Source organism: Pholis gunnellus (genome assembly GCF_910591455.1).
Source record: "Pholis gunnellus genome assembly, chromosome: 14".
In the NCBI taxonomy this organism is placed as follows: domain Eukaryota; kingdom Metazoa; phylum Chordata; class Actinopteri; order Perciformes; family Pholidae; genus Pholis; species Pholis gunnellus.
The window spans coordinates 10,334,968-10,356,606 of record NC_136541.1 but is presented as its reverse complement, the minus strand read 5'-3'; the positions used below and the strand labels follow the sequence as shown (position 1 = coordinate 10,356,606).

The following is a 21,639-nucleotide window of genomic DNA, read 5'->3' as shown; positions in this document are numbered from 1 at the left end:
TCCACAACCTTAGCATATGTTATTCAAATAATGCCCGATTGTTGCATGCTATCTCACATAACTGTCATAAAACATTTATTTTTACAATCAACACTTGACATGATGAAGGCACTTGCAAATGACAAGGTAGTACAACATGTAAACCATACTTTGGTGTTAAATTTTTTACCACTTTACTTAAGATTTCATTAAACTTATTTTCATTATTTTTACAAAATGCACCAAAACACTGGCAACGAGGAAGATCTTGGGTAGATGGTAACAAGAATAGATATAACAAAATGTAAATCATACCCTCTAAACATACCCTTTAGTCTACTGATCATATAATGTGGTTAAACACAATACGTGGGCAGAAAGTTGCCAAACAGTTGACATTTCCTTAAAATAAACTGAGATATAGTAAAAAAAAACAAACATTATTTTTCACAATGAGTTTATATTCCATCTCACTTCCTGGTGGTCTAGTGTATTCCTATAATATTTCCTCAAGGGATTTGTCTAATTTTGCTCTGGCATGTAGGCTGACAGTCTGTAATTTTTAAAGTTTATTTCAGGGTTAAGAATTTGCTGTCGTCGGGCCTGGGGACAGGGTATTCATATTTTCATCATATCTAATTTAAGATCCAGGGTTGGCTTTTGGACCTCACCTGTGTTCTCAGTAAAAGCCGCGCTCCTTGTATCAGCAAACTACGACTCCCAGCATTCAACGCGGGGAGCCTGGGAAGCAGTGCTCGGCTCGCTCGGACCAGGCTCGGACGCGGAGCTGCATTTGCACCTCTACAGCGGGTTTGGGAAGCCGTGAAGCCGCTGGATAAGCATTTTTAAACAACGAGTCAACACAGCGTGGCATTTCTTTTCACCATTGTTTTTTCCAGACGGGATCTTTCAGCATGGGGAATGGCATCAATAAGGTAGGATTTCCCATCTGTTGCACGCGACCATCGTTGAGTTCACACTCACGAGAGGTCTTTGGTGTTTTGATTGCAATTAAGGAGATGTCATCCTCACTAGAGCCTTTTAGATGTTTATTAAAAAAAGTTGTGCTGATTATATTTGACAGGACTCGGTTAGAGAGTAGACGTGTCTTCAAAAGAATCAAACATAAACCATATAAATAACTTAAGTGGTCAAACTATGAATATTTAACATAATGGTGATTGTTTTACCTTATATGTTGGTTATAATTCTAATTACATGATCTAAAGTTTGGACTTGAACCCATTAACTACAGATGTAAATTAGTTTATAGCTAACTCGGCTAAGAAGCTGTGCACTGTCCCTGTTAAATACACAAATAACAAAAAAAATGCTTTTACTGTGTCTTCCTTATGTGTACATATGTATCTCTGCCCTTATAGGTCCTGCCTGACCTGTACTTGGGCAATTTCAGAGGTTTGTCTTCTTTTAACCATTTTGATTTGGTTCTTGCATATGACCGCACAAACCCATTATATTTGTTTGTGGTGTCATTTGTTTGTGTCAGATGCAAGAGACCGGGAACAATTAGCCAGAAACAACATCACACACATCCTGTCCATTCATGACAGTGCAGCTCCCATACTCCAGGTGAGAAGCTCTCTATTGTTATAAAATATATATATATATATACAACATCTTTGCCCTAGTGTGCATCTTAAATTTCCTATGAATATTTTAAGCGAAATGGACAAGCAAATGAGGCTGAACAGATCTGACTGGGCCCTCTACATGTGTACTATAAGTGCACATGACTTATGACCATAAACCGGTCTGTCAGGTCGGTCGGGAAGAGGCGCCATACTACTTCTTGAGCAAATAGCAGTCCTTCCCGAGTGAGTGAGTGAGTAAACAATAAGCAGGAGACTTTTATCCTCATGTGATAGTTGGAGTATCGTGACAAATGCAAGTCAAACACAGTGTGCCGCGTTGCGTGCCTGCGTGGGTTTGAGAGTAGGCGGTTGTTCTTGCTTCAGCCAGTGTGGACTGTGCTGTCTCGCTTCATTTCTTTTTCAAGGTTTTTTATTGGATGCAAATAGTAGGTACAAAATCAGACTATTTTCTCAGTTTTGTCATTTTTTTTAAGGAGGGATGCACAGGTGTGACTACAAACCTGCGTAACATTGCCTTTATTCTTCCACATACAAAAAGCATGGCGTGTGTCCACCATCAGCAACAGATGGAACCTGAAGAGCGTTGGTGATGGTGTTCACCAGCTGCTGATTATTGATTTGTGTTATCAGAGCAAGTGGCTGCTGAGGTAACAAGTAGTACTCTTTCCCTTAGGAGATGACCTATCTCTGCATTTCAGCAGCTGACCTGCCCACACAAAACCTGTAAGTACCAAGATGCAGCACAGCAACACTGCACAGAACAATGAAAGGCTGAGGCACACACAGAGAGAGAGAGAGAGAGACAGAGAGAGTAAAACATCCATTTGAGGCTGCGCTGTGTGGGCGTCTGAGGTTCATTTTCTTCAAGCTAACATGTAAATGATATGCTTTCACAAGCTCAACATTTAACTGTGCTGTGATCACAGTAACACGGCTGGATTCGGCTCTTAGTGCACGGTTGTGTTTTTGAACATGAGCACATGACATGCACAAACCCATGCTGTTGTTTTTATGTAACGTGTGGGAGACGGGGGGGGGGAAGAAAAATCAAGAAAATCAAGGTTTGATCATGTATCACCAAATGACACCCTGGTTTAGACACACACACGCACGCACGCACACACACACAAATCCTCTATGGCCAAATTGACATATCAGGCGGCCTTTTAGCAGGAAGGAAGTATCGCAGCTCAGTTCTGCAGTTTTAGCGTTGTGGTTGGGGCTGTGCCTCTATTTATACGCACCCTCCTCCTCTCCCCCACCCTCCACACATTTGCACATGGACATGCACATGTATATATACACGCACACTAAAGCCCTTGTCACCATTACTGCCCCGGTTGCCTCATACCTCTTCGGTTCAGACGGCGAGGTGTTTGAAACCTGTTATGCGATATATGACACCAACTCTCTCAAAGTTGACGTGAGCACACCCCCATCCTTATCCATCAAGGATAAGAAATAAAAGGGTTTGACAAGTCTGGTGCAAAAACATACACTCGGCATGTACAAACAAGTTTTCGTACACTACCAATGCAGCTTTAGAGGCATGCAGGCGCTCTGAAGTGCCAGTGAGGACAGAATAACAGCACATAGTCACAGCTCGTCTAGCAGATCTTGCTGTGATCTCATAATGGTTTAATGTGGCCTATTATAACAAACATTCTTATGCTCCACAGAACGCAGCACTTTAAACAAAGTATAATGTTCATGCACGAGTCCCGCCTGAAAGGAGAAGGCTGCCTCGTTCACTGGTGAGTGCAAGACATCTTGTTGTATCTTTACCGCAAAGCTAGCTTTAAGGTTCACTCGCACAAACAAGAGATAATACAAGTAGCCGAACTAGATCGGTTTCCTCCATCTATCTTATAATAAAATCTAGATGTGGTGTACAATTCATCTACAGCTAAAAAAAAAAACAGCCTGAGATCAACCAAGTCAACAAGTGAACTCATGTGTAACTGCTGCACAGAGGGGATTAAGTGATAAGCAAAAGCCTATTCTTGAACTTCCTAAAACAGAGTACAGTAACGAGTCTGACCCACATTGTTTGTGTAGTTGGGTAGCTGACCTATGTTCACAGGGGAAAGTTATATTTGATTAGACAGAGGGTCTTCTCAGAAATACAGGGGAACAAGAGGCTATTTATATGGCGCTGCACTGCTACAGGTTTCTTTACTATACTTATTGACAGACACATTTATATTTCTTTCACATATGTAGTGTGTATTTCATCAGTTTCGACACATGACCAATGATGTGTTACATGCAGTGTTGGGAAGGTTATTTTAGAAATGTAATCGTTTACGGTGACTGGTTACCCTGATAATATGTAACAAGTAATCTAACTATGTTAATAACTTTAATCAAAGTAATGTAACTCAAAATTATATTTGATTACTGTTTAATTGCTTTGCTATCAAATACTTCAAACTGGGCGATAAAGCTGAAAAGTACTAAAAACATAAACTTTAACCAGGCACCTTCTATATAACTTAAATTAAGAATGCAATAGAGCTACTGCATGAATGTTATAGTCTACATTTAGGCGTTTTTACAGAAAATATATATTCACATGTGTTCCCTTTGTATTCATCAACATTTTGATTCGTAACTGTAATTAAATTACATATTTTTCTCCAGTAACCAATTACAATTAAATTGATTTGGTAATCAAATTACGTAACTCTGTCTCTGTTATATGTAACTAGTTCCCCAACACTACTTACATGTGCAAAACATAACCAGAATACACTACAGTATAAAACCTGACCATAACCCGGATGCTCATGTGCATGCTGACACACTTATTGATTACTGTATTCATCCGTTTAAATGGAAAGCACCCTGCGCCTTTATCTTAAAGTGTTGAGGAAAAATTGGGCCGGTCAGTTTAATTTCATGCATCATACTAGTTGTCCACCCCTCTCTTCTTACAGTTTGGCAGGCGTGTCCCGCAGTGTCACCCTGGTGGTGGCTTACATCATGACGGTGACGGGACTGGGCTGGCAGGAGGCGCTGGCTGCAGTGAGGGTGGTTCGCCCCTGTGCTGGCCCCAACCTGGGCTTTCAACGGCAACTCCAGCAGTTTGAGGCTACTCAAGCTGATCAGGTCAGTCCTAGCAATTGAGCAAGATGGAGCATGAGAGAGTGTGGAATATCAGTGTTCAGCCTTTTGTAAAAATGTTTACATTGTCATCAAAAAGACAAGCTGTTTTTTTTTTCTTCTTTTTCCCCCCTGTAGTTTAGAGAATGGCTACAGAAGGAATATAAGGACAACTCCTTCAATGATGAGGCTGATCTACGAGACTTGCTTGCCAGGATGTCTAAAGTCAATGGTGAGGGGACGGAAAAACAGGCATCTACCCCACCTGGAGGCATCTGATCAGATCTTTTGATAAGATATCTCGCCGCTCAGCCTGGAGGATTACCCCGCCGTTCAACGCCACAGTATTCAGGACCTATCTGGAAGTCTAATTTATCTTTGGCTTGAACTACTGTCAGGATGTTTATCACAGCTGTGAGTGATCCTCAAAATATCATGGACATGAACACTGAAAGAGTCAATTAACATGTGAAGCACAGGCACTGTTTTTAAGTTTGGTTGATGTTTTTTTTTCTAATTTATGAATGTTTTTTTTTTTTTTTTTTGTACTGTGTCACAATGATTTCAAACTGCGAAATAAAAGGAGTAAAGTCGAGTGTTTTGTGAGGTTGTTGTTGTAGTGAAGGTGATAAGAACACATGCTGTGCCCTGTGTACATCAGTTTCCTGGTTGTCTTCCTGTTTGTCTTATTTGCAAGGGAGGTCATGCATGTGATATCCAAAACACCAAGATCACGTTATTTTATCACGCAATCTTCAACATTGTCTTAAGAGTCTATAGAGCATTTAAAAAAAACATTAATTTCAGCACGACAAGATATCGCATTAAATAGCAGATAGCTGGGCATGCGCGTGGAATGCCACTGGAGGGCAGTAATACTAAAGTAGCCGAAACATATTTTGGATTCAACCATAGTGTCTTCTGACATTGGTTCCTCATGCCTCGATTCAACATTTCCCCAATAACAACATTATACAATCATAGTGAACAGTTGTCACTGAAAATTAGGCTGAAGGCTGCTTATAGGCTTTATAACGTGTGGGGTGAATACTGTCGTATTGGTAACATGCACAGGTTCCATTCCGTCGCGGTGTCTGCTCGGGGGGTCACGAGAGGGATTCCCCACCGAAGTGCTTCGCTGGAGATGAGTTTCACAGAATTAAGCGCATCTCCTCGTGAACTTCTCAGTGCACGAGAAGCTCCTCCCCGTAACAAATCAAGATGTGATAAAGGACACCGAAAAGCTTCAAAAGAGATTTCAGCGGGGAGAGCTTGATTAACGGTAAGCGGCTGCAGCTCCTTTTTAAATGAACGACTGTATTGTCCACATTGAATTCAATAAAGACTTGTAATTTACCAATTAACCCCAATAGTTTCAGTCAGGAGAAAATAGGGTCATCATTTGTTTTAGTATTTCTGGTATTTACATAATTGTTCAATCTTACTGAAGTTGATTTATTGTCATGTGATAAGATTCGTCGTATCCGCATATATTCCACCATGCATTGTTGTTAAAATTCTTTCTATAATTGTCTCGTGTTTCTATTTATGCATGTGTCTCAAATGAGTCATATCTATTTTCACTGACATACAAAACTGTGTTAAACGTGATGAAGAAAGTACCACTTGAACCTCCGCCCTCATAACCTTCCTTTATAAATCAGCAAGACCAAAAGTGTCAAAAGCATGGCTAGATGAAATGTATTAAAAGTGATTTCTAATATTACAACTATAGGGCTGCTGAGGAGAAGTTGTGTGGAGCACAAACTAACCCTGGCATCTCGTTTATCACTAAAAGAGTTGCATTTATAACAAAAAATTGTAATAACGGTATCAGAGGAACCTTATTCTTTCAGCCTTTCTCGGTTTAATTTCACTGAGTGAATCTTACATGATAAAAAGTAAAAAAAGTGTGTCACCTAACTGTGCCTACTGTTCCGTTATGCACTTTTGTTTTATTCTAGTTTGCAGAGATGAACCTTGATGAGGACAGTGGCCTGTCGGTCAGCTGCGGCAATGGAAAACTGAGACAGTGGCTGATCGATCAGATTGACAGCAGGGAATACTCCGGCCTGGTTTGGGAAAATGACGAAAAGAGCATCTTTAGGATTCCGTGGAAACATGCAGGAAAACAAGACTATAACAGAGAGGAGGATGCAGCGCTCTTCAAGGTCCGACCATTCCCCTATATCTTCTCACACTGCACCCGAAACCTCCAACAGTTCCATTTCCATACACACTATTGATTATGAATCACCAAAAACTGTTGTAATGTAGTTACTCTGAAAAGCAGATTTAGATTTTGTTTACTTTTTATCTCTTTGCACACAAAGTGTTCATGCAATAATCCATTCTTCAGAGCCCTAAAATTGTACAACTCTTAGTATATAGGCATGACTAAAGAAGAAGTGTAAATTAATATAATCAATAATTGTTTCAGGCATGGGCGTTGTTTAAGGGAAAACATAAGGAGGGAGTCGACAAGCCAGATCCCCCCACATGGAAAACCAGACTACGCTGTGCTCTTAATAAAAGCAATGACTTTGATGAGTTAGTGGAAAGAAGCCAACTGGACATCTCGGACCCCTATAAAGTCTACAGAATCATTCCAGAAGGAGCCAAAAGAGGTAAGTGTATGTCATTATCATCCATCAAAACTGCAGTGTAGTTTGTGAAACTTAAATTCAGCCACACTATGAGGTGTCCGATGTAATTTGGTGAGTAAAATAGTTTATGGTTGAAATTTGACAACAGTAAAATCTAAAGCCCATTGCAATGGTTAATGTATATACAGAACACTGGTGCATTTCACACAGAAGCTCACATTGTTTGCAGGCTATTGGCAATTGTTCACATGCGCCACTGCAGTTGTTTCTGATGAGGCAGGAAGCACAAAGGAAGCCAAAGCATGTACCAAAAAGGCCGTAGTGCTTTTTTTAGAGGGCTTCGGTTAGTAAGCGCAGGGTGCACATAACACAATCAGGCGACCTCCAGCCTTGCATAACTAAGTCTCTGCCATCGTACAACAGTTTTTGTCACACCAGAGCAGTTTTTGCTCTCTGAGCTAACAAGTCGAAATCAACAGGATCCAGCCTCAGTCGTCTGTTGCACTCACTTTGCAAAGCACCCTGTCACTCAAATGAAAAAAGCAGGACCTCACACGTGCACAAGACAAAAGTTTGAACCTGCCAAAATGAATTAGGTTTGTTAGGTTCATAGAATCTTTTGCCTTATATGTTCTCAATGTATTGTTAATCTGCACAATAAAACTATTTGATCATCCTGGATTATTGTCAAAGAGGTTAGTTCAGTTTTTTTTTTTTTTGAGGATTTGAGACACAACGTCTTCAAAACAAAGCACGGACAAAATTGTGGACTAATTATCTGACAAATGTGTTTCTAATGTTGTATATTTACAGGAATGAAGATAAGCATGGAGGAGACACCATCACATGTAAATGCCCTTGGCTATATTCCTCCATATACGTCTTCACATGACCAGGTCAGCATGCTGGTCATGAGCACATAAATGAATGTGTAGTATTACTGATTGCAAATATCTTGTTTAAATGGCAACTTGTCTGACTGACCATCCATGTGGTTCTTTCTCAGGTGTCTGGCTATATGGTTTCTCAGGAGAGAAGGGACTGGAGGGATTACGCACCCTCAGAACAGCAACCGCTTCCTCCTTCACATCAGCACGGGCCACATGCAGAGCTGCAGTACGGTCAGTTCCACTACCCATCACCGTTCAGCCGGGCTTGGCCCGGGTCACACACAGAAAATGGTAAGATATGTCCAGGATTATCAAACGAGAGATAGAAGTGAATATAGATTTAATCATTGCCTCTGTATGTGGCTAGAGTGCTCAGCATATGATGCATGTCTTATCTTCAATGTCACCTTGTCTATATTCTAGATTTTTAGATTGCTTTAATGTATAGAATTATGCTTTTTTACGTAAAATGTAAAGAGAGCTTGAAATCACGATTTCTTGTTTCATCGTGTTATGCTTTGATCCATCGATGAATTGAAGCTTTAACAGGTCATCAGGTAGTGTCAGTGACTTGTAGGTCGTTACAACGTCAAACGTTATCACAATCCTCTTTAGTTTACAGTGGAATTCAACTTTGATCTGTAAGGTGGAAAAAAACTCCACAACCACACGTTTAAAGACGTTTATCGCTAACTTTCTTATGCATAAACAAGAACAAGGGTGGTATAAACCCCATGAATGCCTGTGGTTGCATTCAGGTGAGGTAATTGGGAAGCACCAATTATAGTAGAAGAAGACTCACAATCAATTTAAATAGTGTTAATCATTACAGCCATCCTAATTGCTCTAGAAAGTATTATTATTTAACCATTAAAAACCATTAAATACTGAGCATCAGCTGCACATTCGCTACATATTCATTTGATCCTCTCACGTACAAAGAAAACAGCTACATAGCTCGCTGTTGTATGTATATATATATATATATATATATATATATATATATACATGTATATATATATATGGATTAGACTTCAATAATAAAGAAAGAGGCACTCACCTCTGCAAAGCGGCGTAATGCCCTATGACATTTAGCACTAAAATTATGACTTATTTATTTGATTTATTCTGCACAGGTTTTCAGCTCTCCTTCCACACCTACCTTTCAGAGTCCCAACCACCTGTGTATTCTATCAACCAAAACAATGGCATACAAGGTAAAGAATCATCTGGGGCTCATTTAGAGACAGACGCACACAGAAGTTCTCTCACATGCTTGTTTACTATTTTGAAAAATATTTGCGTTTACAGATAAGAAACTACAGAAAGCTTTGTACAACACTTACTTACTTCCCTATTCTGAAGAGCAGCAGGCCATGATAGTGAATTGTGAGTTTTTTTAATCTATCACACGGTGATAGATTATAAAAAAAACGGTCGAAAAGATGCTTGAAATATTAAGAGAGAAGTGAGTAATTCTCCGCATGCCAAGATTATTGATAACAAAGTTGTATTTAGCTTGTTATTCCAGGGCTGCCATCAGATCCGGCTGTGAGGCTCAAATTGTTTCCTACTTGGATGTATCTGCTGAACGCTCGTCTCTTTCTTCCAGATTTCAGCCTGCATGTGTCTCTATACTACAGAGAGTCTTTGGTGAAGGAGGTTACCACCACCAGCTCAGAAGGTTGTCGGATCACCTCTCCTTCCTCCTCCTCTCCATCCTCTTCTTCCTCCTCTTCCCCATGCCCAGAGGACAAGCTTCATGGCGGGGCAGAAATCATCCTTTTTCCATTCCCGTACCCCGAGTCTCAGAGGCAGGGTGCTGAGATGCTTCCCAATGTACTGGAGAGGGGGGTGCTTCTCTGGATGACGCCTGATGGCTTATATGCTAAGCGCCTCTGCCAGGGACGAGTTTACTGGGAAGGACCTCTGGCTCCTTATATGGATAAACCCAACAAGCTGGAGAAGGAGCAGCCATGCAAACTGTTTGACACCCAGCAATTCCTGATTGGTAAGCAAACATGTTTCTTTTGTGTTCGGTTCACACCTGCAGCTTTGGAGGCAATGGCAGAAACACTTCGGCAATATAATGTAGTTCATATAGTCAGAAAGTGGTGGTATTCAGAGAATGGCCCAAAAATATAACTTCTCCTCTGAGGACACATTTAATAATAGTCATTCATTATCTGCACCAGCATCTACATGTGAGTGCCCATAGGAGGACACTCGTGAATTAACACTTCTGCTACATTGTAGAATAATATGAACAATGTATTAGTTTATGCACTGATCATACTGTGGGCTTACACTGGGATATAGGTCAAATGTTACCACGTAAGCAGTGGATTAGAACTTCTTTATCTATTTAGCTTGATCTTAAGCGATGCGTCATGTTGTATAAGATGATCATATATCCCCTACAACAGGGGTGCCCAATACGTCGATCGCGGAGGCAGTGCCGGTAGATCGCATGCCATTCTTTTCTAACACACGGGTCACCACGTATGCACAGTGAACCCTGCGAGCTACTGCAATACTCCGCGAGCTAATTAATTAGCCTGATGCAGCAGTCGCTCTCCCGCAAGCACCCCCCCCCCCCCCCCCCCCCCCCCCGCCGACGAAGGCCCGGTAACAGCCGCTCCTCTTGCGATCAGCAGCCCCCCCCCCCCCCCCCGCTGACAACCGGCAACTATGATGCTGATGTGTATATATACATATATATTTAGCATTTTTATGTAGGTAGATCATTTTGACTTGATCATTTTAAAAGTAGCTCGCAAACCGAAAAAGTGTGGGCACCCCTGCCCTACAATGTAGTTCAGAATAAAGTGTAGCATAAAGTGGACTCCAATAAAGTACAAGTGTTTTAAAATTGTGCAGAAGTACACTAATTAAGTAAAAATACTTACAGCACAGGTGTTGATTCTTCTCAATAGTAATGTTCAGCCCATAGTTTAAGGTGTCATTGTATTTCAGTATGTATTTTGTCCACTGGTGTGTGTACAGTTGGTTGGTAAAAACAACAACATAAACGTTACAGAAGGTATTCCACCTTCTTTTCATTTTTTTTTTTTAAAGAAAATGCTTTTCACAATGTTTCAGTCAAGTTCTAATTAAAACTACTTTGACTCTGTCATGCTGAGATTGCAGTCGTGAATAGTTGTACTTTTTATAGATGCTCTTTGATAACCGAAGTCATGGATTTGGGTTTTACGCCTCATTTAACTCTTTCAGCGATCAGAATAACTAATGCACTAATATAACCATGCCACTTCAGCTATTTACACTATGACGATGGTTGTGGTCCCGTTGATGATGGCTGTGATGTTAATGATAATGATGAAGGACAGTCTGCAGTTGCTTTAGCTGGGTAAATCCCGCACAGTGTTGAAGTATAGCGTTAAAAGGCTTGTCACAAAATCAGCAGGGGGCCAAAGTGTGTGAAGTCCCCACCCACCTCCTGTGGTCCAACACACTGTATGACAAGATGGTGTTTTCTGAGCCCTTTCACACTGACATTTCCATCATCCAGATCAGTGGTTTCCAGAAACGACACAACGATAAGGGAAAGTGTTGTGTGAGAAATTATTATTTCTTTTTTTTTCTTCACTGTATATTTGTGAAAAAGTGGTATGCTGGAGTGTGTGATGAAGGGGATTTGTTTTGCAGCTCATTCCCCTTTCTTTTCTTGCTCCTCTTCTCTCAGAGCTTCAAGAGTTTGCCCACAATGGCCGACATTTACCGAGACACCAGGTGGTGCTATGTTTTGGAGACGAGTACCCCGACCCACAGCGCCCGAGGAAGATGATCACAGCACAGGTAGCCGTCCACTAGCTATTACATTCTCAGATGGCAAAAATATGTTAGACTTATTTGTTACTCAAACAACCATTTCTGTATAATGGCAAATTCATTATGGTTGTTAGAAATGCTACTGTACTACGAACGCAAAATGCCGTAACTAGTCTACATATTTGGTTAACATTAAGACCTGAATCCGACTTTTAGTTTACTATATACCATGTAAATGTGTAATTTCTGTGAAAACACCTTTTTGAATTTGAGCTTACTGCAAAACAGAGTTAGAATAAAGTCAAACTGAAGCCAAAGCAAGAGAGCTATATGTTGCCAGCTGGTGAGCTAGTCACAGCTAAAAGTAAAGTTAAATTTGCTCATCGACTTTCCCTGGTCGTTATCTGTAATTGAAGATATCCATTTAATATGACCTGACATGTTCGGTATTTAGTTAGTTATTCCCCTTCTTGTATACAGTCTATGGCTATTACACATACATGAGGCAGTAGTTAGTTACTGGGTAAGAGTAGTTAGCTTAGCTAGTTGAATTCTTGCAATTCAGTTTGGTTAAGCTGCCATTAAATGTTCTAAATTAATTCATTACATTGAATGCAATAGCAATATGAAAAGTATTTGAGTAAGACAGACAGACTCCTATCAAAACAGAGATGCATTTAAGTCATTTTCATGGACTGTCAATAAGCTAAATAAAGTTTACAGCTGCAAGAAGTGCAGTATATGCATATTTAAGGTATTATATAGGTTTTGTGATAATAAATCTTCTTTATATAAAAAATAATAAACCTGAAAAGACATTAAATGATAGTTTAATAGTTGGGGCGCAGTATGCTAGCCAACCAGAACATGCACTTCTAACACTTCTTTCTCTCAAGTTCACTGCTTCTTTAGGTCGCTTTAAATACTGCTCTCTTTCTTTATAGGTATCAATAGGATAACATAATTCGTCAGTCACAGACATATTTCATACATAGACCTAATTTCATTTTAGGTGGAGCCAGTGTTTGCCAGAAAACTGGTGTACTATTACCAGCAGAACAATGGCCACTACCTGCGGGCTTTTGATCATGTCCAGGAACAGAACACATCTACAACAATCGACTATCCTTCCCAAAGACCGCTACAGCATATTCAGGAGTGACAAGCACACACACACGCACACACACACACACACGCACACATACACACACACACGTGTGAGGGCATGAATGTGAATGTAATCCACTGACTGGTTCTCATGCCGTGTGACTGCAGTGTACTGTAAATGATAGAAGCTGTCATGGAACTGAGGGGTAAAGATGGGGAAGACCCTGTTGTTTTCACTCGCACACCTATGCGTCGTAGTCTTTGTGTCTGTGACTGCAGAGTTAAGTTCTTTTTTTTCTACAAGTATTATTGTGACAGTGTGAAGGATGCGGTTTGAGGGCGAGGGGAGCGGAGGGCGAGTGAGACAGGAAGTACTAGCACAGGTGCACAGGAAGAATGGCCCCTAAGACAAACACTGATACGTCAAAGGGACACAACTGTGAATTAATAATTATTGTATTTTAACAGGTAACAGTTGGCAATGTGATTGGTGCACTCACACACTGAGGTGGCACAATCACAAACTCTGCTTTTTAAACTCAGTTGACGCAGCTCCTTCTATGAACGAATACAGTTCTTGATGAGCAAAATAACAAAATTTGCTTGGTGCGCAAGTGTCAACAATATCTAAGTCCATTGTAGACCTCAATTCTGTTATGCTGGTGCAGTAGAGGAAGCTGTTATACAAATTGTTTATCTTTTGGCTGTATGTTGCAAGATGCACTTACGAAAATGTATCGATCTACTGAATCTGGTCAGCTTTTAAAAATATGTGATTCCTTTAAATTGCATCAAACTGAACATTGTTTTGAGATGATTACAGAGATTGTAAATATTATTTTTTTTCTATTCATTGTTTTTTTTTTTGCTTTATCTTGTAAAATACTGTATAGTTTTACTTCTTCTGGAAACACCACCTTCGATTGAACTTCTAACGATTTATAGAGATGAAACTTCTGACGAGGGTTCACAAGTAGACATGGCTTCATATTCGATGCTCACATGCAAAAAAAGGTTGGGGGCTTACAACTCATGACCAGAGAGAAGCTTTGGCCTGAAGGTCTGTGTCACCACAAAGAGTGGGTGGCCTCGACCCGACTGAACTCAAGTCGGTTAACTGGAAAAATCACATTCATCCCGTAACTTGCAAGGAAACGGTACCTGTTCCTCTTTACCTGAAACTTTAGGCCTCTCAAATGGGAAGAAAAACTACCTTTGTGGTCAGCGTGCAGGTTGAGCCATGGCGGAGGCCTCTGGTTCCCATGCTGATACTGTAGAGGTTCACATACGGGATGAAACGCCCACACAAAACTAAGATCCTAACAACCTACAGAGGAATGTGTATACATCATAAGACGTATAAATCCAATAGTCTGGATAATGCAATTATAAAGGCTGATGCTGCAGCGGAAGGGACACATGTTTTGTTATGTTTTTCCTTTGTGGTCCAGAGTTTCGATCTCTGCATTTACTTCCCTCTCACTTAAACCGCATCACTTTCACAATGGCTTTAAAAGTCTGACCAAAATCACAGGCGGGAATGGTTTTTTTATGTGTGTGTGTGTGTGTGTGTGTGTGTGTGTGTGTGTGTTTCTAAACCATAAATCATTTCCCTCTAACATCTTAGTCAGTCTGATTCTGTGCTGAGTGAAATTTTGTTTCTCATTATTTCACAGTCAGAACCCTTATAGTGAAAATGTTACTAGCTCCATGTACAGTGTGCTGTTGTTGTAAAGACTGTGTGTGTATGTGTGTGTGTGTAGGTGCGGTAGATATGCGTGTCACGCAGTTGCACTATTACTGTTATCAGGAATTGACATTTATGGACTCAGGATAAAACATGTGACTCCCCCGCCTACAACATCAGTGACTCACGCACAGACACACACACACACCCATTTCACATCGTACTTTACAGTTACAGTAAAACATTCAAGACAAGCTACACAGGAAATCACAAAATAAGTGTACACTGAAGAAAATTAGAAATTATAATGTGTTATAATCTGCAAATATTCACAATACTTCATCAAAATAAGTATAACACATCATAAAGCATTTTGAAATTAGTATCATAATTCTTTATAATTGATGGTCACTCATTTTTTGTGATAAGTATGTATGTATGATTATTATACATCAATAGAAAGAGTTGCTGAAAGTTCTGTATTTTGTACAACATATGAATAATCGCAAGGAATTGAGATTTTAAAGAGATAGATTAATAAATGGATACATGATTTATTTTGAAATAAACACACCAATCTTCTTCTTCTCATGTCTGATGTGCTGTTTTGTCTTTGAGCTCTTTTTGATTGTCAAACAAAGGGAGGGAGAATGAGACTACTTTTTGGTCAAAAAAAAAAAGACAAAACAGAAAAAAAGAAAAGCACACTCACACATGGTGTTTCCCCCTCTGCAGGAAGCCACATCATTTGTAGTCGGGCTTCAGTTTTTCCGCCTGTATGAGCCGTTACTCCAAGTGACATCGCCTTATTCCTTCAGACGAAGCTTTGAAACGGACAGTTTAGTTTTCTGATGCCGCAAACATCCCCGAAAAAAGCTTTTACACAGAAATGAAACTACGGCGAACGTTTCAAATGCAACACTCTCTCCAAAAGAAAGTTCCATCTTGACTCAGTGATGATTAATCTGTCTGGGCAAATACTGACACATTATTAATGTGCACTGTGTCAGTCTTTATGCAAATGTTTTCCACCGCAAAAGAAAGCAACAGAAAATCCACCGTAACATTGTATTTGTTGTGTAAATATCTCTATATTTATTCTGTTAATGCTACGTTTAGTACCCTTCACACATGGATCATCTGATCATTTGGGGGGTTTCACTGCCACTACAGTGGCATCAACACTGTTCACACTTACTGGAAAAGTTGTTACTCTGATGTTCATTTTAAAAGGATTCTGTTAAAAAGCTACAGATTCAGAAATCATTGTTGATTTGTTTATCTATTATTAATGCTTGATGAATACATCAAGGGTCTGAGGCAAGAACAAAAACCTGGGTGTATCACAATAAAACTGTAGCAATGTTTTGCTGACATCTGCTGGTTAGCGTAGTTGTAGCTAAACAAGAAGCTCTGAATTTAAAAGGGATGATCAACAAGTTAAAAGAGAAGAACAAATACATGTTTCTGCTGCATAAAATAATGTTTGTTTCTAAAAACATTTTTCTGTGCTTTCTTCTCATACAATACTTGATCATTTTACCTCTTCAGGCCTCTAACAATGATTTAATCTTTGACGAGGAGACGCGATTTGACTCAATCTAAAACTGTTGGGAACCCCTGGGACACAATGCTAAATCCTCCCCACAGTTAGAGTTGTCTACTCCACCCCCAAGCTACAAATCTCCCTGTTCGTTCTGGGTTGTCCGGTCATTAGGTGTTACATAGAGTATATGACATGGCTGGTAGTAGTTTTAAAGAACTTGAGAAATTGGGGGCATGAGGATACTGTATACCCATCTTTAGCTGTCACATGGTGTCAGACATAAAAAAGGAAGTCCAAGGGTTAACACTAAAACGAAAAAGAACAAACAAATAAAATGAAATAAATACAATACAATCTGGTTGGTCTGCTTGCTGGTTAGATTCCCTGCTTACTGAGAACATACCTGTGGTAATTCTACACTAGACTCAGAGTCCATGACCCCAGTTTGTTTAGGGTCAGACCTCTGCCCTGGATATGATGACAGTCCTGTTTAACCCTCGACTCCTGCTTGTTGACCCCGCCGTAAGGAAGGTGTCGACCTCATTCTCCCTTTTTTTTAAAACACATTTTGACCCCTGAAAATGATGCTGCAAATCCACCAATCATCACTCTCAGGCCCACTGCGGATGCTGAGTTCTTATGAAGCAGTGACTGATGGGAACAAATACTGAGATAAACCGTTGACAGATGATCATGTTAAGACTTTTGTAATGGCAGAACAGAGGACAATACAACTGACTTGTGTGTGGCTGAGTACATATCATTACTCTCTATTATCCTCTTATTATAATGTCAGTCACTATCATTATGTTATTATTATTATTATTATGAATTCTCAGGATATGACCTATAAGGCATGAGAATTGCTCTCCTTCACCAGTAAATAGAACTGTTATCGCCACAATTAATCGGCTTGAATTGTTTTCAGATGTCTGTGTTTATCTGAGACTCTTCAGATAACGACGTACTTGACCAAATACATTATGATGTCGGGAAAGCAATAACAGTTGTCGGATGAGGAGCAGCAAAAGTAATGGAAAACAATCGGATGACTCGGGACACCAGTGTAAACAGATAAGGGTGATAAGCAGAACAATATGGTGGTCTACCTGGCACTGATGCAAGGGCAGGGCTGCTTGTTTAGCTTGGCTGGGAACTCACAGAGGTTTCGGCGATAAAGGATGTCACTCTGTAACGTCATTAGACAAAGTAGGAAATGCTGCATTTTCACCATAGTGGAGATTTCCTCCAGAGACACACAACAGAGATACAAAGTTACCAAGCAACCAGAAACAAAAGGGACTGTGCCTGGATGTGTATGCAGTGAAATAAATGACCAGCAGGGAGTGATGTATCATTGGTTGGTTGCTGTACTTGAGCTGGAGAGAGTGGAAATATGAATCCTCCACGTGCAAAGAACCAATGAACGACATGATGCTCACACATTTGGGCGGTTGGACTGCAGTAATCAGTGCATTCACAAAACCCTTTGATCACTCTTAATGGTGCGGGGACGTGACTCTCTGTAACACCCATGCCTCAACATACAACATACACATGCATACACACACACACACACACTCAAAGTTACTATGAATTCCCTCAATTGATTTGGATTCATTCACATTATCAAATCCTGCTCTCTCTGGATTTCCTCCTAACATTTTCCTATCAAAATAAAGAGTTTGTGACTCCACTTCTTTCAATTTCCGTCGTTCTAAACACAGTTGCTTTGTTTCGAGTGTCAAGTGACGGACAGAACCAGTGCTGACGGAGAGACGGAGGTGGTCAGAGTGACAGCTCGTGGGCTGTGTTGCGTGAGAGTGACTCGAGCTGTTCTCAGACTCTGTGTGGTCTGGGTGTGTGGTCTCCAGCTGACGGGCTGGGAGGAGGACAGGAGAACCCTCTGAGTGTGTGTGTGTGTGTGTGTGTGTGTGTGTGTGTGCATGCTCATATGTTTACTTTATCCAGACTCAGGTTTGGGGCTCTCTGTAGCCATGGCTTGACTAAAAAGCTCTGCCTTCCGCCACTCAGCAGCCCCGGTCTGAAGGATAAACACATACTGCCACTACTCTGACATGGCTCATCTGAGGATCATTTTTATCCATGTATACATGTGAGACCTGAGAGACCTTTAGGTTAGAGGGTCTTAGGCTGGTGTGTATTTTCTGAAACTATAGCCTTGTATAGAGTAATTGTTCGATTGCCTTTTCCTAACATTATTGGATTCGAAATTGACAACATTTCTTAATCTTACCTTCAGAGTGTATTCGTAGACTTTTAGCATATTTGCACTTGTAACAGGTGTAACCATAGTCATGATTTCTCATCATACTTATTACATTTCATCCTTTATATTTCTTTTTTACTAATCCTTAGTCTTTTAGCCAAACTTCAGAAGCATGCCACATTGCATTTTACCCAAAACATATACTTACATATAAACCTTTGAATCCTTAAATCCTAGTTGATGACCTGATTCTGAGTCATTTATGCTCTGAAGTAAAACATGCATAAATGTTGGTTTTATGACTCAGCACTATGCATAGTGTAAGTATAATTATAAGTATTTCTCATTTTTATGGGATTTCTGATGCTCTAAAAGTGTACAGCTCAGATTAGATCTAAAATAATTATCCCATGTTGGATGACTCCGGGTTTTATGTTTTGGTTTTCATCATTTCCTTTTTTTTCTTGTTTGTAAATATTTTGAAAAAAGTTGTTTATGACACAATCACATTTTTAAATTTTATTTTACTATATTTTTTATAGTGTCTTATTCCTTTTTTATTAAGTCCCAGACCCAATTAAAAAAACATAAGCAACACAGAATATTTAAAGGTCTCACCTTTAAGATCATAAAGTGCATATTCCCATTGAAGGACAATAGACCTCATACAACCTCTATCACGCTTCCCTCCTGCACACATACATTCAACCATTGGGCTACTCTACACTCTTCTCCCTCTCCCACAGCGATCTCAAGGGAAGGCTATGTAATGCAGCACTGCTGAGAACGCGCCATGAAAATATAAATACAACCTCGCCGCATTTCAACCATGTAAATAAACAGGGCCACCCAAATTTCCAATTAGAACTGGTGTGGAAGGCAGGAAATGGGGTAGACAAGAAGAGACCACACCCCCTTCTCTCACTCCTGCAAAGAGTCCAGGACCAGGTCCAGGTTGGGGACACGGGACAAAGGCAGAAGAGAGGGGAATATAGCATTCAACATCCCACTCAAAGCTGTTTTTGCACATCCCCCCTCCAGCTCCACTGTGCTCCTCCTCATTACCTCTCAAGGAAGGGACTCTCAGTCTTCCACACAATTCAGATATGGACATGGAAAGAATGTGTGGGATTTGATGCTTATACCTATGAAATCACTATAATCTTGGTAATACATACGATTTTTTTTTTTTGGTTCACATGCCTTCACCTCACGAGCATTTCATTTACTTCATTTTGAGAAACCAAGCTTTACACCAGCTTGCCTTATCAGTTCCATCAAGGTTATCAGGCGATTCCTATCTGGCTGAAATGAAGCATTCTTGCTGTATTCCACGTCTTCTTGGAACAGCTAGGCACCGTTATTACGCAGCTAAGCCCCGAGACCACCCAGGAGCTTGGGTCCAGTTGTGCGAGGCAGAGGCAGGGTCGTTGTTGAGATAAGAAAGACAAGCACATTCTCTAAGGAGGGATGGTGCTTTGATAGTGTAGCGAGGTTCCCCTGATAGCTGCCTGATCAGCGTCTGATAGACTCCCTGGCATTCAGGTCGAACTCATGTGCCTGTTGGTCGATCACTGCTTCAGCTGATGCCAGTTGGCAAACATCATGGGGCCTATTAGTTAACATAAACATACAACTTAGTGAAACTACCCCAGAGAGTCAAAGAGCTGTGTCGTGAACGTCACTTTCACTCCACATATGGCTGTGGGATATCGCCACATTTCTTAATTACTTTAATTCACCCGGAAAGGGCAGAGCTCATTTAGATAAAGTAGTAGAGAAGAATCTGAGGTCATGATTTTTTCCTCACTGTGTTGATGGCACCCACACAGATAACCTGAAAAACTGTGTCTTTGGAGCAAAATTCTTCCCCGTCCATCATCCATTGTTCAATGTTTATGTTTGAGTGGTCTCTGACTGCAGTGTTTCTTCCCTCATAGGCTCCCAAACAGCCATACAGGAAACACACAGTGTAAACACAGGGCTCAGGAGATCCTCTCTGCCTTGACTCTGAACTGCAAAACCTCAATGTCAACACACAGAGACACTGGCATTTTCACTATCGTAGTTCAGTGTGTTAGCGTGCTAATTTAGCTAATTAGCGCGAGAAGAAAAGTGCAGCTGAGGCTGATTGGAATGTCATCAGTTTTGCAGGTTTTTAACACAAATGTCGACTTCATGGAGCAGCTACAGGAAAAGTCAGGAGGTCACTAACGTCATTAGGATTCATCGTCTGGGCACCATGAATGTCTGTGCAAACATTTGTGCTAATCCATCGTTTAGATGTTCAGATATCTTTCTGAATGACTTAAAAGATTGACCTTTTATTGTCGCTACAGCAAAGTTCGCACCAAAGACGTTAAGATTCATCCTCTGGGGACCATGAACATCATGTTAAATTGTTGAGATATTTTAGTCTGGACCAAAGCGGTGGAGAGACCAACATTGCTGTCTTCAGAGCCACACAGCTAACATGGCTAAACAACTCAAATGTAAGAAGATGTTCTAATTAGAAGTTAGTCATTAAGATAAGTCTGACTGCACAAAATAAACCACAGGTCAAAGCTCTCATGAGTCACAGAACAGTCAAATCCTAGAGATATACAGTCCATCAGGTCTCGCCTTTGCTACCTGACGTCAGTTCAGGATTCTGCCAGACTGGATTGAAAATATGGGGAAACACAATAACGCAGCATTAATTCTAAAGTGCACCACTGCAATTACATTCTTTGAGGTGTAAAAATGAAAAGGACACACTGCAAACACTACACCAATATTGACCTTCCATTAAATGAGACTTAAAGCTTTCTGTCCTGCTTCAATGTTAAGACCTCTGCAAGCCCCCGGGGGAATGTATTTTTATCAGCAGTGTGGTGGTTTTAACAACCTCGGTTAGAACAACATGCTACAGACTGGTACAGCGGGGAAACACCCCGGTGCTGGATTAAATGGCCTGCTGAACATCAGTGGGAACAACTTCGAGATCTATTTGTCTAGAGAATGTTCATTAGGTGTGTGATCATAAAGATTAGCGACAATCTTGTCCGTCTATAGGATATGAATGGAGCTCTTGTGTGCTAGGTT

General features: G+C 40.5%; 2 protein-coding genes across 2 annotated transcripts; both read left to right on the top strand.

Moving 5' to 3' along the window:
- The first annotated feature begins 747 nt into the window (after positions 1-747).
- On the top strand, positions 748-5,278 carry dusp22b (dual specificity phosphatase 22b). The gene is made up of 7 exons (XM_079173679.1): positions 748-914; positions 1,362-1,395; positions 1,487-1,569; positions 2,266-2,315; positions 3,272-3,346; positions 4,532-4,703; positions 4,836-5,278. Exons 1-7 carry the CDS (start codon positions 894-896, stop codon positions 4,974-4,976), a joined length of 576 nt encoding a protein of 191 aa, XP_079029805.1. The 5' UTR covers positions 748-893; the 3' UTR covers positions 4,977-5,278.
- Positions 5,279-6,670: 1,392 nt separating this feature from the next.
- irf4a (interferon regulatory factor 4a) lies at positions 6,671-15,376 on the top strand (the record flags this gene model as incomplete). The annotated part of the gene is made up of 8 exons (XM_079173673.1): positions 6,671-6,868; positions 7,138-7,324; positions 8,117-8,199; positions 8,310-8,484; positions 9,330-9,410; positions 9,806-10,204; positions 11,900-12,012; positions 12,998-15,376. 8 exons carry the CDS (start codon positions 6,671-6,673, stop codon positions 13,145-13,147), a joined length of 1,386 nt encoding a protein of 461 aa, XP_079029799.1. The 3' UTR covers positions 13,148-15,376.
- Between the last annotated feature and the right edge of the window lie 6,263 nt (positions 15,377-21,639).

Excerpts from the sequence above, each read along its gene's own strand:
- dusp22b (XM_079173679.1), top strand. The coding sequence starts at position 894 with ATGGGGAATGGCATCAATAAG. Across the intron at positions 1,396-1,486 it reads GTACTTGGGCAATTTCAGAG|ATGCAAGAGACCGGGAACAA; the intron begins GTTTGTCTTCTT and ends TGTTTGTGTCAG. Across the intron at positions 1,570-2,265 it reads GTGCAGCTCCCATACTCCAG|GAGATGACCTATCTCTGCAT; the intron begins GTGAGAAGCTCT and ends TCTTTCCCTTAG.